The sequence below is a fragment of the Heterodontus francisci genome, chromosome 8 (assembly GCF_036365525.1).
Source record: "Heterodontus francisci isolate sHetFra1 chromosome 8, sHetFra1.hap1, whole genome shotgun sequence".
Classification (NCBI taxonomy): Eukaryota; Metazoa; Chordata; class Chondrichthyes; order Heterodontiformes; family Heterodontidae; genus Heterodontus; species Heterodontus francisci.
The window spans coordinates 73,278,717-73,296,044 of record NC_090378.1 but is presented as its reverse complement, the minus strand read 5'-3'; the positions used below and the strand labels follow the sequence as shown (position 1 = coordinate 73,296,044).

Here is a 17,328-nt window from a genome sequence, read left to right as displayed (position 1 = left end):
GCATTGGTTTTCTTATGGCCATTTAACATTGTCATAAGGAGTTCCGGAGCAGGGGACAGTGCACAAACTTAGTAGGCCATCCTTCATATTTATGTTCATACTGCAGCAGATTCTTCTACCAAGAAGAATGGGAAGCTGAATGCACATTTCTGTTGTAAGAGCTGATAGCTGCTCTTGAGACCCATAAAATTCTGGTCCCCTGGAGTTCTGACAATGGATCTTGCACTTGAAATGTTAACCTGTCTGTTCTCTTTTAAAATGCTGATGGACCTTTGCTGCAATTCCAGCTTTTTTTGTTATCTAACATTTGCAATTTAGTTATTCTTTCAATGTGCTTTCCTGCTGTGACTTCAATAGTTATTACCTGTTCTGATCAATTCATTGTACTTTAGTGTCCTGTTTTGCCAACACACCTTCTGGGTCTCTCTATGCTTTTCCTTAACCAAACCCCTATTTGCCTGCTTTACTGCTGATGTTGCTGGTGACAGAATCAACACTGCTCACTCATTTCTCTCACTTTTCACCAAAAGAATGCAGTTCAAATGTATTACCTCAGCTGATTTTTCTGTCTGATAATGCTCCTGAGAACCAACCACTGTACTGTTTTCATTGAACAGGGATATAATTACAAGCTGATGTCATAAGTATACTGTTGTTAGGGAACATGTTGGCTCAGATTCTGCAGTACCAATGATGGTGAAACTGTAACGTTTGTCGTCATTGTGCCTTCATTGGTCCCTTATCTGAGGAAGGATGTTCTTGGAAGGGAGTGCAGCAAAGGTTCACCAAACTGATTCCTGGGATAGCAGGACTGACGTATGGAGCAATTGGGTTGATTAGGCTTATATTCACTAGAGTTTAGAAGAATGAGAGGGGATCTCATAGAAACCTACAAAATTTAAATAGGACTGGACAGACTAGATGCAGGAAGGCTGTTCCCTATGGCGGGGGAGTCCAGGGATAAGGGGTAAGCCATTTAGGACTGAGATAAGGAGAGATTTCTTCACCCAGAGAGTGGTGAACCTGTGGAATTCTCAACTACAGAAAGCAGTTGAGGCCAAATCGTTAAATATATTCAAGAAAGAGTTAGATATAGTTCTTAGGGATAATGGGATCAAGGGATACAGGGAGAAAGCGGGAACAGGTTACTGAGTTTGGATGATCAGCCATGATCGTATTGAATGGTGGAGCAGGCTCAAAGGGCCGAATGGCCTACTCCTGCTCTTATTTTTCTAAGTTTCTATTACTTCTCTGAAACTGACAGCAACTTCTGGAGTCCACGCATACACAGTTAAACATGGAAATCCAAACGTTGCTGTCCATGATCCTACGCTTGTCTGTAGGGTGCACTGTCGAAGTCCCCATGGACTGCAATCAATTAGAGATCATTGAAGTGATGAGAATTTCCATTTTTAAGCTAGTAGTCTCATTGTAAAAACTCTTGAAAAAGTTACACCTTGTTGAATGATGTGTAACTGGGTTTTTAATGGCTTACTAAATTCATAATTACCACTGGGGAACCCTCCTGGCCCTGCAAAACTAGTTTTATATTAGTGGAATGCCAGTTTCTCCATTGTGATGATAAAGAATTCCGTACATTTTTAAAATAACCTTTTTTAAAGTTGATTTATGTTATTACAGCTTCTACCTTAATCCCAAGTGTATGTCCCAATCTTTATTTTACTCTTTGTAAAATATTAAAAAGTGAAGTATAATCAGTGCTTTTAACTTACTGGTTTGCGGTCTGTGAGAATTCTTTAATGTGATTGGCTGCTTACCTTGCTTGATGACATTACTGTTGCTGGACACCTGGAGATCCCCTTTACTTGGAGTTGGATTCAAATTGACATCAGGAAAGATGAATTCCATGCCACAGAGATCAGTAGATCTTTGTGGGCAGCTTTCTTTGAGGTCAGCGGTGAGCATCATCACTTTGCCATTGACCGCAAAATCTGCGCCATCATTTGGCCAAAGTAAAATGCTGCGGGAGCTGGAAATCTGCTACAAAAACAGAAATTGCTGGAAAATACCAGGTTAGGCAGCATCTGTGGAGAGAAAAACAGAGTTAATGGACCCCATATTTACAGGGAGGCAGGGATGTGCAGGGGTGTATGTGGGAGAAACCCAGCAAAGCTGGGGATGTGGAGATCCTGCTGACTTTAACGGCAGGACCTCGTTACAACTTTTTTCTTTGGTTTCTGCTAGTTAAAGGTGGTAATATCTAAATGACCTCCAGTCATTCCACGACATCATCCCCACCACTTGCAGTGCTTTGTGACATGACCCACACCCCTCACCCACCAGAAGACAGGCAGCAGGGGAAAGTTCAATCATCAAATATTTAAAAGCAAGTGTTAAGTTTTGCTTTTTGAACATTAATTTTGTAAGCATTGTTAAATTGAAAAAGTGATTCCTGAGATGTGTAAATCGCCATTCTCTGCTCTGAGTACTGAACATTCAATATTCTGTTTGTTATCGAAAGCAGAGGCATTGCAGAAACCTTTTCTAAGTATTTTGTAACAGTAAGTTAATCTATCTTAGTGAATTACGCACTAAACTGAATCAATTTGTCTTGTAAGCATTGTGCTTCATCATGGTGAGGGATGTTAGTGCTGGGGAATGATACACATTCCTTTTTGAGATCTCTGGTCTATGCTCCCAGGTCAGGTTTGACATAGAGTTAAGCTTAACAGTTGTCCCAATATTTACTGAGAGAGGCAGGAAGGATGTGAGTGAAGCAGCCCAAGACCCTAGTAAAGTAGGGGATGTGAAGGTTCCGGTGAATAATAGCAGAACCTCATTAATATTTAGCTCTGTTACCCGCCCAGCAGTCGACCTAATGAACAGACTGGCCTGCGGGCAGGAGGGAGCACCAGCAGCAGGTGGCCGCAGCCGTGGGCCTTGGGGACGGTCTCTGGCAATCGGAAAGGCAGAGAAAGTACACGGTCAGGAGGCAAGAGAGAGCCCATGGTCGGGAGGGAAAAGGAGAGGGGTCCTGTAATAGGGGTGGGGGGAGAGAGAGAGAGCCCAAGATCGGGAGCATGGGGGAGAGAGCACATAATCAACAGTGAGGGTCTGTGAGAGAGTGCCTTTAATTGGAGTAGGTGTGTGGAGAGAGCCCATGATCGGGCAGGGGAGAGAGAGTCTGCGATCGGGAGGGTAGCGGGAGGATAAAGCACACAATTGGGGAAAAGGGAGAGAGTGCCTAGGGCAAGGCTGAATGCTTCACTGAGGGGTTGAGCAAGCACTAAAAAAGCAGGGAACATGTCCCAAACTGCTGTGCACACTTCAGTTGCCGTTTTTGCGTAATTGGGAATGGAGCCATAATTGGGAATGGAGTCTTATCTTGGAGAGTGGGGGACGCTTCATCAGCTTATTTAAATTTAACTGAGATCATCTGCAGCTTGCCCGTGATCCAATTGCTGGAACCGTCCCCAAGGGTTGCAAACTGGAGCCTCCTGCCAGAAATTTTCCCACCCGGCAAACTGCCTCTCAATTTGGGCGGTTGCTGGGAAAGAAATGAAAGAAAAGAAATATAATGAAGTTCTGTTAAATGCATCAGGACCACCATGGCCTTGACAGGCTTCCCCGCAGTATCGTGCTCCTTGCTGCCTGGTAAATATTGGGGCCACCATATCTAAAACACAACCTTGGGAGAGAACTGTTGACTGAACTAATGTAACATTTTACCATTTCCTGTACGAGCCATCCTGTGATCTCTGTGTGAGATTCCCAATTTAGTACTAAACAAAGGGCAGTTTTGTATTGTAGGCTGATGCCTATGAGAAAATGGATTGAGACTGTTCAAAATCATTTTACATGAATTCTTACAGATCCTTTTCACCCGTCTCTTAAAGAGTAAACCTGCGAACAATTCCACTACAGTTTCAGGCTTGTTAAATATTGAAGTGTAATCTTCCTCCCGCTGAACAAGTCGCAGAATCTGGTGGGCTACTGCTTATCAGTAAATTTTGTATCTCTTCAAGTTCCTCTGTTGAGCGCAGCCATTTACTTTTAAGTGTCTGAATTTCCTTGTAAATTTACTCATCACCCTTTGTAAGAAATGTGATAAGGGTAATTGCATTTCGGGTTGCTTCCATGTGATGGCCCAATATGGACTAGGAGCTCACCCACATTATGTAAAGAAACTGACCCCACAAAGGAGGGCTGAATTTTCTCAGGCCCATGGTGGGGAGTGGGCAAGCAAATTCTGAAAAATGGCAAACCAGCCCGATGCCCTAAGAGTTCCTGCCGCTTTTCCCAGGGGCAAGCTGGATCTAGTGCCGGCAACCTCTGCGCCCCCGATGGGATGCAAATCAAGGTTGTTGAGTGACTGTCAGCAACTTTCACACCACACAGCAATTTTGTTACATTGCACTGTGTCGGCACCCTGGAAACTAAGAAGAAATGGCTTCACATTGGGATGTCGAGGCTGTGTGAGAACTGAAGGAGTCTTAATGGTTAATGGCAGAAAATGGCAAGGCTGCTGTCTTCCCATGTCACAGCCTTGCCATTGAGTGAGCACTTCCTGGAGAACTAATGCACTGGCAGCCACTCCCCTGATATTGATGATACCTCCATTACTTCGCTGCTGCCTGGTCCTCAGCAGCACGCTTACTGGTGACACAGTAAGGGCTGCTGGCCTTTCATGCAGTGCGTGATCCTGCATTCACCTCCCACATCTGGAATCTGCCCACTGCCCTAATTGCACGTCGACCTGAAACATTTAACTCTGTTTCTCTCTACGCAGATGCTGCCTGACCTGCTGAGTATTTCCAGCATTTTCTGTTTTTATTTTGCAAAGGCTGTTTGGGTAATAAAAAAAATGACTGGCACAATAAATGTGGAGGCAGGAAACTGAGTCTGCAGTGATAGAGCCTGCATGTGCCTTGAAACTCCTGATTGATGGCTGTCAAATTGAACAAGGATAGGATTAGGCTCAGGTGTAAAGCCTCCTGTGTTTGAGTAACCTGCCAGCCTTCACTGTCCATGCCCACACATAACAAATGGGTTCTTGAGCAAAGATACTGTAGGATGTTCAGGATTATCTTTCAACAGTCAAGAATGAAGAAAATTGTAGGAAAAGAAGATAATTTCTATTCAGTAACAAAGAGGAATGATCAGTGTGCAGTGGAAGAAATTAATTTCATTCAGTGTTTTATTTTTTAATTCAGAATACGGTGAAGCTGATTTAGAAGAACACCTGTACCCATGCTACAAGGAGAATATGACCCAGCGGCATTCTTCTCTAGAGAACCCAGGCTCTTCAACCTCCCACCCTGCCTATTCTATCCCACTGTCAATCAAGTCCTGCCTCAGGAAGGGACTCACAAAAAACGGTGGGAAATCTAATGACATTGCCATGCTGCAGCAACATGTCAATGACCTCAAAGAACAACTGACTGAATCAGACAAGATCATTTGCAGCCTACAGTCTCGTATCCGCACCTTCTCTGCAACCAGTGATTATGCCTCCAGCCTAGAGAGACCACAGAACATTGCCCTAGGTGACGTATTTGAAGGATTGCAGTTTGATGAGCTGTATGATGATGATATCTGGCAGTCTGATGGAGGTGACCATTGCCAAGCAATGACACAGTCCAACACGGAGATAAAGAAGCTCATTCACAGAGTTACCACGCTTGAATCACAGCTAAAGAGTGCCAAAGTGACAGGTCCTTCATCTAAAGATGCTTCCTGGTCAGGGTAATGTACCAAATCATCCTTTTATATAATTGTTAATTTTTTTCCTCTCCCTTTGCAATTTACCTCCTCTCCCGAAAGCAGTTATGCCTGCTGGATGTAAGCAGTAAACACTAGCAGTTATCTAGCACCTCAACCTAGTAGCCCCTCTTCATTGTGAGCTTGAATTCAGAGAATTTGGCTGGTTGTTTTGAGATGGGGGCCATCACTGTTGAACCTGATCCTGTCCTTACTTGGTCTGTACACTTCCAGCAATGGTATTGGATAGTGATAATTGAGTGTGCGACCTCGCTAATTGCTACCTTCCAAACCTGGGAATACTGAGAGCAGGACTTTTGTCCTATATAGATGTGTAAATTCATGCCGGTTTGCCGACATCATCCCAACCCCGGGTAATTTTCTGGAGGTGGGATCGGGGGCTGAGGTGGCAGGTAGCCAATTAAAGTAAGTTATTGGCCAATTAAGGACAATTATCAGAGGCTGACTGGAATTTTCTAGTCGGCCTGTAGGCTCCCTGCAGTGTGGTGAACAGGCCAGCTGCTTAGATGCGGCCTCCCAGCGGCAGAATGGGGGGCCAGCACTCCAGGTAGGCTTTGAGGCCCTTCCCACCTGCCTGGCCAGCAGGTGTGTCCAAATTTTATCTGAAAAGTTTTAAAAGTGCTGAGAGGGTACTTCAACATAGAGGTGCCTTCTCTCTCTTACCTGAAATGGCAGGCTGCTGCTCATTCGGAGCTGGAGGGCCTCCTATTGGCTCTCCAGCTTCAAGAGCCTGCCCAGCTTTCTTAACTGGAGGCGAGTGCGCCCTCTGGCCACTAATTGGCCAATTTGCGAAAATCACTGCCAGGTGACTGTTCCCCACACAGTGTGGGATTCCGATCCAAAATCCTGCTCTGACACTGTCTGTAGCAATCTGGAGCTGCTATCATATAGGTTGACTCACATAATATATACTGGGTAATTTTACAAATTTGTACAGAGCTTCAGCCATCGGGATCACACTTTGGGAATTATCACCCTTCATGATTTTCCATCCATTAAAATCAAAATGAATGGATATAAAATTGTAGATCTTTCTGGTCTGTAGGGTTTAGATCACTTAATGCAACAAGTATATGTATTGAGTTCTCATTTTCTTCCGTTGGTCATCATGCTCTGAACTCTGGGAGAGAATGATCTCGTTACATAGAGGCTAAAATTGGCCTCTGGTTAGATGGTAAGGGGAGCTGATGCATTATCCAAACTGGAACCCTTCCTTATCCCATCTATTTAGAACATGCCTTAGTCTATGGAAGTCTGTTTAAAACAATTACTTGTCAGTGAATATCATTTGAGGCTGGCGTGTGACCATGGCATTCTCAGTTCACTCACACATTGAACTACAATTAAAAAAAACATTTCCTTTATTTTAACATGATTCTCAAAAACATCTCAAAACATTTCACTCGCAAGAAAATGTTGCCAACCATTTTTCACACAACAAGATCCTGTACACAGTATTGAGCTGAATGACCAGTAAAACTGTTTCTGGTGATATAGGTTGAGGGAGAAATGTCATCAAGTATAAGGCAGAAATCCCTGCCATTTTTTGAATTTTGCCATGAGATCTTTAGTGTCCATCTAAACATTTTGTTTAAAGTCTCATTCAGAAGATGGCTCCTCCAGCATTACAGCACGCTTTCAGTAGTGCACTGAAGTGTCAGCCTAGATTTATGTGCTCGAGTCTTTGAATAGGTTTGATTCCACAGCCACCAGACATTCTATTGCACCATATTTACCTTACTTTCTTTCTCATCCTTTTTTCTTTTTTTTAACCCTTTCATTGAATTGATCCTGTTTTGCATTCCAGGAAATATGACTGCTTAATCCAGGCTCAGGCACGGGAACTCTCCCACCTCCGTCAGAAGATGTGTGAGGGGAGGGGTATCTGCCACATTCTGAAGCAGCACCTGGGAGACACTACCAAGTCCTTTGAGGAATTGCTCAGAGCAAATGATATTGATTACTATATGGGACAGAGCTTCCGAGATCAGCTGGCACAGGGGAGCCAATTGGCAGAGAGGATCACTCATAAACTGACCAGTCGTAAGTTGGTTCTTACTGTTCTTGAACTGGTATTGTTCTACCACAATGTCATGCTATTTCTGTCAGAATATTTGTGAGGGCTCTCCCAATGGCTAATTGAAAAAATGCGTTGCATGGTCTAGCCACTGAGCTATGAGAAATAGATCCAAACTGCTGTCCCTGTTCTGTGCAACATTAGTTAATCTCATTCAAGCTGGTAATAGAGAAAGAAGAAATAAATTGCATTTATATAGCGCCTTTCATGATCTCATGGTTCTGAAGCATTTCACAACTGGTTAAGTACTCTCATGGTGTAATCAATGTTATAATGTAGACAAATGTGGCAGGGTCCCATAAACAGCAATGTGATAAACAACCAGATAATCCACATTGGTGTTTGGTGAAAGGATAAAAGCTGGCCAGGACACTGGGGCAAACTTCCCTGCTATTGGGATTTTTAATGCCCACTTGAGAGGGTAAATGCGGCATCAGCCTCATCTGAGAGATGGCACATCCGAGAGTTCAGGATTCCCTCAGTACTTCACCTAAGTGTCAGCTAGATTATGTCCTCAAGTCTTTGGAGTAGGGATTGAAACCACAACCTGTTAACTCAGAGACTACAGTACTACTACTAAGCCAAGGATGTCTCACATATAGGGGGAATTGTATGTAGGCGACAGGGGTCTCGGCCACCAGCTGAAATGCTGGCGAGAGCCCTGCGTCGCCTCCTCTGGGGACGGCCCATCGCATTATGTGCCAGTTAGGCACTTAAGTGTACAGTGGCAGGCCTTCCCCGAGATTAAGGACGCCAGTGATGGAAGTCCCGCCTGCTGACAGCTGCCAGCCAAACAGAGACCCGCAGCTCTTTTACTAAACAGCGTCACTGTGGAGGTGGTGGCTACTGCTGGTAATGCATCCAACTGGAGGCCCAGGATTATCAAAGGACTCAAGCCACAGGTGAGCCTTGGCGGGAGGGGTTTTTGCAGAGTGGGGGTTGCACAGGTGCGGGTTGTGGGGGGGATTATCAGAAAGGGCAGGGGTGGCTCTCAGCAGCCCCCTTCCTGACGTTGGGTCCCTCGATCAGGCACTAAGTGCTTTAGAATGAGGGACCACCCCTTCCACCCCCCCTCCCCCCCCCCCCCAACCAGAGCCAGCAAGCAACTTGCTCCCTGTGTGGCGACAGACCTGCCCACCACTGGGCTATTGTCAGTGGCAGCAGGATGAGGCCCTTAATTGGGTATAAATTGCCCACTTAAGAGCCCCAATTGGCGGTGGGGCGAGAAGGTGGTCCATAGGCCTTCCTGCCACCAACCTGCCCAATTTAAATGCTGCCTCCAAACTCGCCGCATAAAATCCCCCCCATAATCTCCTTTCTCCCTAAATGAAGAATTCCTGTTCTTTCATTGTGATAGTTCACCATGCTGCATTTGGGTATGTGACATAACTAGTAATTGAAAACCATTTCATTTGCTTTACTAGTGTTGTACCTGTAACCTTTTTGTGCCTTTGCAGGAGACCCTTCGGACATCAGTGACAAAGGAGACCAGAAGCTGCTTGTTGTCAGGTAAAACATTGATACTAAATCATTCACTTTCTGAGGAATTTTAAGTCAGATTTGAACAAGTTCCGTCCGATATTTATTGAGTGATATACTGTGGCACTACTGTTCTACCAGTGTACAACTGCTTAATGCTGGTCTGAAATTCTTCTATTATTTTACCAAAGTTGTTATCCCACTGATTCTACTGAAATGGTAGTCGAATGAATTTGAGACAAACCCATTCATGGTTAAACCGTATTTTTCCATGCTATAATGTCAGTTACTGTATTTATAGGAAACTGTTGACTGCTCGAAACACCTTTTGACTTATAATCTTGGTACCGGTGTGCTGTGCTCCAGTTTCTGATGATATTGATTGATCATGTGTCGACAACAGCAGGGTGTAAATGGAGAGGATTTGGATGTGCACTAGAGCGATGGTGGCTCAACCTGTGTCTCTGTCATACACAGGATTGCATTTGATATCGTCCAGATTTTGTTGGATTCAGTTCTATAGAGTATCAGCAAGTGCAATCCTTGATTTATTGGTGCTAATCTAGTGCAACTCACTGCTTCGAATTTCAGGACCAATGTACATGGTCAACCTTTTTAGAATGGATTGACTTTTGAAGAAATCATTAAATTTATAGATAAAGGGAATGCAGTAGATGAAATATGTGTGGATTTTCAGAAGGTGTTTGATAAGGAGTCAGTCAGGAGGCTTGTTAGTAAACTTCAGGTAAACAGTATAAGAGGAAATATAGCAGCATACATAGAAAGTCGGTGATGGGAAACAAAGGATTAGGTTCATGCGTGTTGCTCAGATTGGAGAAGGGTTGGAAGTGCAGTACCCTGATTGTGCGGCGGAACTGAACCGATCACCATATGGGTTCAGGCCTCCTGCTGATTCCTTCAGGCAGGTGCCAGCATGGCCTGTCCACCCTCCACCCGATTTACACTCCACATGAAAATCATCCCGAGAGAGTGATAGAGACCTAGAGAAGAGAGAGGGAGGGAGACAAACAAGGGAGAGAGAAATAGAATACATAGACAGCCAGATGGACCATGCACATTCAAGAGAATGTGTGTGACAGAGGGAGGGAGAGAGAGAGTCCACTGAGAGAGGGCAAAAAAAATTGAAGGAAGAGATGCAACACAGATTGATGTGGAGACCAAAGTGAAATCAAGTGAGAAATAACTATATCATGCAGAAAGACAAAGATAAAACACAAATGAATACAAACAAGATAGAGGGAAGAGTGTCACAGTTATAGCTGTGATTCCTCCATTACCTGTTAAATGTTAATCCTTATAAGAAATAAAGATCAGCATTGCATATTGTTCTTCTTAGAATCATAGAAAGTTTAAGGCACAGAAAGAGGCCACTTGGCCCATCGTGTCTATGCCAGCCGAAAAACAGTCCACCTATTCTAATCCCATCTTCCAGCATTTTGTCCGTGGCCCTGCAGATTACAGCACTTGAGGGGCATATCCAGACTGCTTTTGAATGAGTTGAGGGTTTTTGCCTCAACTACCCTTTCAGGTAGTGAGTTCCAGACCCCCACCACCCTCTGGGTGAAAAGGTTTTTCCTCATCTCCCCTCTAATTTTTCTGCCAATCACTTTAAATCTATGCCCCTTAGTCACTGACCTCTCTGCTAATGTGAATAGGCCCTTCACCTCCACTCTATCCAGGCCCCTCATTTCAATCAGATCTCCCCTCAGCCGGTCCCTCATTTCTTTTACACATCTCAGTATTTTCCCATTGTGACGTAAGAACATAAAAGCATAAGAAGTAAGAGCAGCACACCCTCGAGCCGCCTCTGTCATTTAATAAAATCATGGCAGATCCTTGATTGCAATGCAGTTTCCCTTCTTAGATCCCAGATATTATTGGTCTCTTGAACATACTCAATGAGTGAGCATCCATAGTTCTCTGGGGTAGAGAATTCCAAAGATTCACAACATCAGTGAAGAAATTTTTCCTCATCTCAGTCTGAAATGGCCGTCCCTTATCCTGAGACTATGACCCCTGAATTCTAGACTCTCCAGCAAGCGAAAACAGCCTTTCAGCATCTACCCTGTCAAGTCCCTTCAGAATCTTGCATGTTCCAATGAGATCACCTCTCATTCTTTTAACTCTAGAGTATGGGCCCATTCTACTCAATCTCTCCTCATAAGACAACCCTCTCATCCCAGGAATCAATTTAGTGAATCTTTGTGGCACCATCTCTAAGGCAAGTATATCCTACCTTGGGTACAGAGGCCAAAACTGTACAGGGCACTCCAAGTTTGGTCTACCCAAAATCCTGTACAATTGCAGCAAGGCTTCCTTACTCTTGTACTCACAACCCCCTTGCAATGAAGGTCAAAATACCAATTGCCTTCCTAATTGCTTGCTGCAGCTACATGTCACCTTTCTGTGTTTCTTGTACTTGGACATCCAAATCCCTCTAAACACCAACATTTAATAGTTTTTCATCATTTAAAAAATATTTTTTTATTCTTACTACCAAAGTGAAAAATCTCTTATTTCCCCACATTATACTCCCATCTGCCACCTTCTTGTCTACTCATTTAACTTATCTATATGCCTTTGAAGACTACCCGGCAATGTGGAAAATTGCCCACGTATGTCTTGTACACAAAAAGCAGAACAAATCCAATCTGGCAAATTACCGCCCCATCAGTCTACTCCTGATTATCAGCAAAGTGATGGAAGGGGTCGGTGACAGTGGTATCAAGCAGCAATTGCTCAGCAATAACTGCTGTCTGACGCTCAGTTTGGATTCCTCCAGGGCTACTCAACTCCTGACCTCATTACAGCCTTGGTCCAAACATGAACAAAAGAGCTAAACTCCAGAGGTGAGATGAGAGTGACTGCCCTTGACATCAAGGCAGCATTTAGCCGAGTATGGCATCAGGGAGCCCTAGGAAAACTGGAGTCATTGGGAATCGGGGAGAAAACTCTCCGTTGGTTGGAGTCATACCTAGCACAAAGGAATATGGTTGTTGGAGGTTAATCATCTCAGTCCTAGGACATCACTGCAGGAGTTCCTCAGGGTAGTGTCCTAGGTCCAATCATCTTCAGCTGCTTCATCAATGATCTTCCCTCCATCATAAGGTCAGAAGTGGGATCGTTCACTGATGATTGTACAATGTTCAGTACCATTCGCGACTCAGATACTGAAGCAGCCCATGTCCATATGCAGCAAGACCTGGACAACATCCAGGCTTGGGCTGATAAGTGGCAAGTAACATTCGTGCCACACAAGTGCCAGTTAATGACCATCTCCAACAAGAGAGAGTCTAACCATCTCTGCTTGACATTCAATGGCATTACCATTGCTGAACCCCCACTATCAACATCCTGGGGTCACCATTGACCAGAAACTGAACAGGACCAGTCACATAAATGCTGTGACTACAAGAGCAGGTCAGAGACTGAGAATTCTGTGGCGAGTAACTCACCTCCTGTCTCCCAATGCCTCTGACCTCCAGCTTCGACAGCCCACACGCCACCCTTAATTTGACAGGAAACCTGTCCCCTTTCCAGTTAAGGGGGCTTCCTGGTCAAAAGCCCAAAGAGTGACTGTTTTCCCCTGGATGGGGTTCGGGACCCAGAAATAGTCCCAGCTCCTGTTTCCTGGCCCCCCCACCAGCCCCCTCAAAGTGAAAATTCAGTCTTTTATGTCTTCCTCGCAGTTTACTTTCCCACCTAGCTTTTGTATTGTCAGCAAACTTGGATGCATTATATTCGGTCCCTTTATCTAAGTCATTTAATATAGATTGTAAACGGTTGATACTCCAGCACCCCGCTAGTAACAGCCTGCCAAGCCAAAAATGACCTGTGTATTCCTACTCTGTTTTCTGCCCTTTTATCCAATCCTCTATCCATGCTAATATATTCCCCCCAAACCCCATAAGCCCTTATCTTGTGCAACAACCTTTCATGTGGCATCTTATTGATTGCCTTTTGAAAATCCAAAAATACAATATCCACTGGTTTCCCTTTATTTACCCTGCTAGTTACATCCTTAAAAGAGCTCTAATAGATTTGTCAAACACGATTTCCCTTTCGTAAAACCATGTTGACTCTGCCTAATCATATTATGATTTTGTAAGTACCCTGTTACTACTTCCTTAATTATGGATTCCAGCATTTTCCTGATGACTGATATTAGGCTAACTGGCCTTTGGTTCCCTGTTTTCTCTCCCCTTCCTTTCTTGAATAACGGTGTTGCATTTGCTACCTTCCAAAGCACTGGAACCATTCCAGAACCTAAGAAGCTCTGTAGCCACCTCTGTTAAAACTCTAGGATGTAAGTCTTCAGGTCCAGGGGATTTGTTGGCTTTCACTCCCATTAATTTCTGAAGTACTTTTTCTTTACTGATATTAATTATTTTAAGTTCCCCACTCTCACTCTCATTAGCCCCTTGGTTACCCTCCATTTCTGGTATGTTTTTAGTATCTTTTGCCTTGCGTCAATCTTTTCCTGACTGTCGAATCAGTTCCAACGCAACATTAATTTTTTTAGGCATATGCCCAGAGGTAAATGAAACAGACTTGACTGAGGCGAGGGAGCAGGTGCTGTGCTATCAGCAGAGTTTGCAACATTAGTTAAAGATCCTCACTCCATTCAGTTAAAAGCACAGTATGCAATAATTGAACATATTAAGTAAAGTACAGTGTCACCAGGTTACAGTATCAAAGAACAAAGAACAGTACAGCACAGGAACAGGCCATTCGGCCCTCCAAGCCTGTGCCGATCTTGATGCCTGCATAAACTAACACCTTCTGCACTTCCGGGGCCCATATCCCTCTATTCCCTTCCTATTCATGTATTTGTCAAGATGTCTCTTAAACGTCTCTATCGTATCTGCTTCCACCACCTCCCCTGGCAGCAAATAAAGTATTATATTTAATATTATTATTTATCATAGTAAAGTATTACCAGAATACAGTATCACTAAGGTACAGCTTCAGGGAGTACACTGTCATCAGGTTATGGCATCTTCTGGATACAGCACCAGCTGGTTACATTTTCATTAAGATGGTGCTACAAAGGTACAGTGCCACCAGGATACAGCTTCAACTGATACAGTATCATCAGAAAACAGTGTCACCAGGGAATAGTATCATCATACAGACTCATCATCCACATAAAATCTTCAAATTGAGCTACAGGGGTAAGATTTTCCACCTTTGTCCTCAGCACTACTGTGCTTGCACTACTCCCCTTCTGCTCTCATAGAGTCATAGAGTTATACAGCATGGAAACAGGCCCTTCGGCCCATCGTGTCCTCCGAAGACTTGCCTAAAGGCTATTACTAGCAAGGTAGCTGGCCCAAATTGGTTATCCTCAAACCCACGAGCTGCCTCTGGATGCTAAGTTGGCACCCATAACTCACTGAAATATGTTGATGAGGCCCAAGGCGCAATTTGGAAGGAATTTTGAGTCTTTGCTGTTGGTGCACGCTCCAAACACGTGGCCTATTTTGGGTCCGAAAACCTAGCGAAGTCAATTTTCACGCCTTTAAATGTGATTTACACAGTTTTCCTCTTCTACCAGTAGGGTCATCCTGAGGCTCACCTGCAATTGCACCTGAAGTTGTGAATAATTATGCAAATAAGATTAGACCAGAAAATGGAGTTATTATTATTTGGGTCACCAACCAGAGGACACAGAATTAAGATAATTGGCAAAAAAAAAAGCCGGTGGGGGGAATGGGGAAGAAATGAGGAGAAATTCTTTTACATAGCGCATTGTTGTGATCTGGAATGCACACCTGAAAGGTTTGTCAAGCAGATTCAATAGTAATATTAAAAAAAAACTTGGATAAATACTTGAAGAGGAGAATTTGCTGGGCTATGGGAGAAGAGCAGGGGAGTGGGACTCGTTGGATAGCTGTTTCAAAGGACAATCGGCCCAAACACAATGGGGTGAATGACCTCCTTCTGTGCTGTATAATTCTATGATTAACTCTTGAGATTCAGGCAGGTCTTAAAACTGTGCAAATCATGTTAAAACTGACAAAAATTGTCCCTATTATTCATTTCCAACCTGAAAATAGCCAATCAGAAAGCACTTGTCATTGTGCTGACTTCTTAAGCAGCGGGTGAGTGACTTATAACTGCAAAAATAGCAATTTGTTTCTTCATCCTGGGAGGAAAAACTGAAGTGAGGGAAGGTCAGGAAAATTGTTTGAATAAACCTTTCACATCCTCTGAATTCTGGAGATAGTAGAACATTCTATACACAGCATTAACATTTGTAAAGCTCCTGTCATAATTTGAATAAATTACTGTATCTCACTTGATCAGATATTAGGACTTTAAAATTGTACAGGCATTTAGGAACCTTTCTGAGGGGCACATGAAAGTGAGGCATATTTAATCAAGAGCAGAGTTGTCCTTATCCGTTTACAAATGGGGATTAAGTCATGAATGCGAACTTTAGTTTCTTCATGTCGAGAGGAAGTTGCCAGCTGGCTCACTAATCAACTGGTGTCACACTCAACGTGCATATATTCACCCAAACATCCCTACTTAAAATTAAATTGTTGATGAGCCAGAGCAGGCATTAAATTCTGACACCAGGTGGTTGCTCTAACTTCCTCTTGACGCAAAGAAGCTAGCAAGTTTTCTTCTCCGTCGATACACACCATTATAGAATTTAATATTTGAAATAGAGTAATCTAAAAAGAAGTCCTCTGTTATCCAGGGCATGCTATGACATAACCAATATATTAGGGCAAACTAAGACTCGCTCGCTCTTAGGCATATATATGGCTTAAGAACACAATAAATAGGAGCAAATGTAGACCATAAGGCCCATTGAACCTGCTCCGCCATTCAGTATGATCATGGCTGATCTTGGGCTTCAATTCCACTTTCCTGCCTGCTCCCCATGTCCCATGATTCCCTGCGAAACCAAAAGTCTATTTATCCCAGCCTTAAATATATTCAATGATGGAGCATCCACAACCCTCTGGGGTAGAGAATTACAAAGATTCTCAACCCTTTGAGTGTTGTAATTTCTCCTCATCTCAGTCCTGAATGATTGACCCCTTATCCTGAGACTGTGTCCCCATGTTCTAGATTCCCTGACCAGTGGGAACAATCTCTCAGCTTCTACCCTATCAAGCCCTTTCAGAATCTTGTATGTCTCAATTAGATCGCCTCTCATTCTTCTAAACTCCAGAGAATATAGGCCCAATTTACTCAGCCTTTCATCATAGGATAACCCCCTCATCCTAGGGACCAATTTAGTAAATCTTCGCTGCACTGTCTCCAGTCTTAGTATATCTTTTCTTAAATGTGAAGACCAAAATGGCACACAGCATTCCAAGTGTGGTCTCACCAATGCCCTGTACAATTTTAGTGAAACTTCTTTATTCCTGTACTCCAAACACCTTGCAATAAAGGTCAACATGCCATTTGCCTTCCTAATAGCTTGCCTGGGACTTGTCAGATTTTAGTCCCTCAAGTTTCTCCAATACTTTTTCTTGGCTGATATCAATATCCTTAATTTCCTCACTCTTTTTAGCCCCTAGGTTACTGCCTATTTCTGGTATGGAACTTCGTGTCCTCTACTGTGAAGACTGACACAAAATATTTGTTCAATGCCTCTGCCATTTCTTCATTCCCCATGATGATTTCTCCTGTCTCTGCCTCTAAGGGACCATCGTCTACTTTAGCTACTCTCTTCCTTTTTATGTGCTTACAAAAGATCTTACAATCTGTTTTTATATTGTTGGCTAGTTTACTCTCTATTTTTTCCCTTTTTATCAAGTTTTTGTTGGTTCCTAAAATACTCCCAATCCTCAGAACTTGTTACTTTTGGCAACATTGTAAGCCTCTTCTTTTATTCTAATACTCTCCTTAACTTCCTGAGTGAGCCACAAATGGGTCTTTCTTGATGAGTTTTTGTTTTTGAATGGAATGTACTTTTGTTGAACCCTTTGAATTGTTTCTTTAAATGTTTCCCACTGTTCATTTACTGCCATACCTTCCGGTCTATT

At 43.4% G+C, this 17,328-nt stretch overlaps 1 protein-coding gene across 12 annotated transcripts in view; it reads left to right on the top strand.

Moving 5' to 3' along the window:
- pde4dip (phosphodiesterase 4D interacting protein) overlaps positions 1 to 17,328 on the top strand; it is a 536,621-nt gene that overhangs the window by 425,953 nt on the left and 93,340 nt on the right. For all 12 annotated transcript variants that reach the window (XM_068037361.1, XM_068037360.1, XM_068037363.1 and 9 more), the window contains 3 exons: positions 5,175 to 5,706; positions 7,550 to 7,785; positions 9,277 to 9,328. In XM_068037361.1, coding sequence (XP_067893462.1) covers positions 5,175 to 5,706; positions 7,550 to 7,785; positions 9,277 to 9,328 — 820 coding nt within the window. The remainder of the gene's footprint in view (positions 1 to 5,174; positions 5,707 to 7,549; positions 7,786 to 9,276; positions 9,329 to 17,328) is intronic.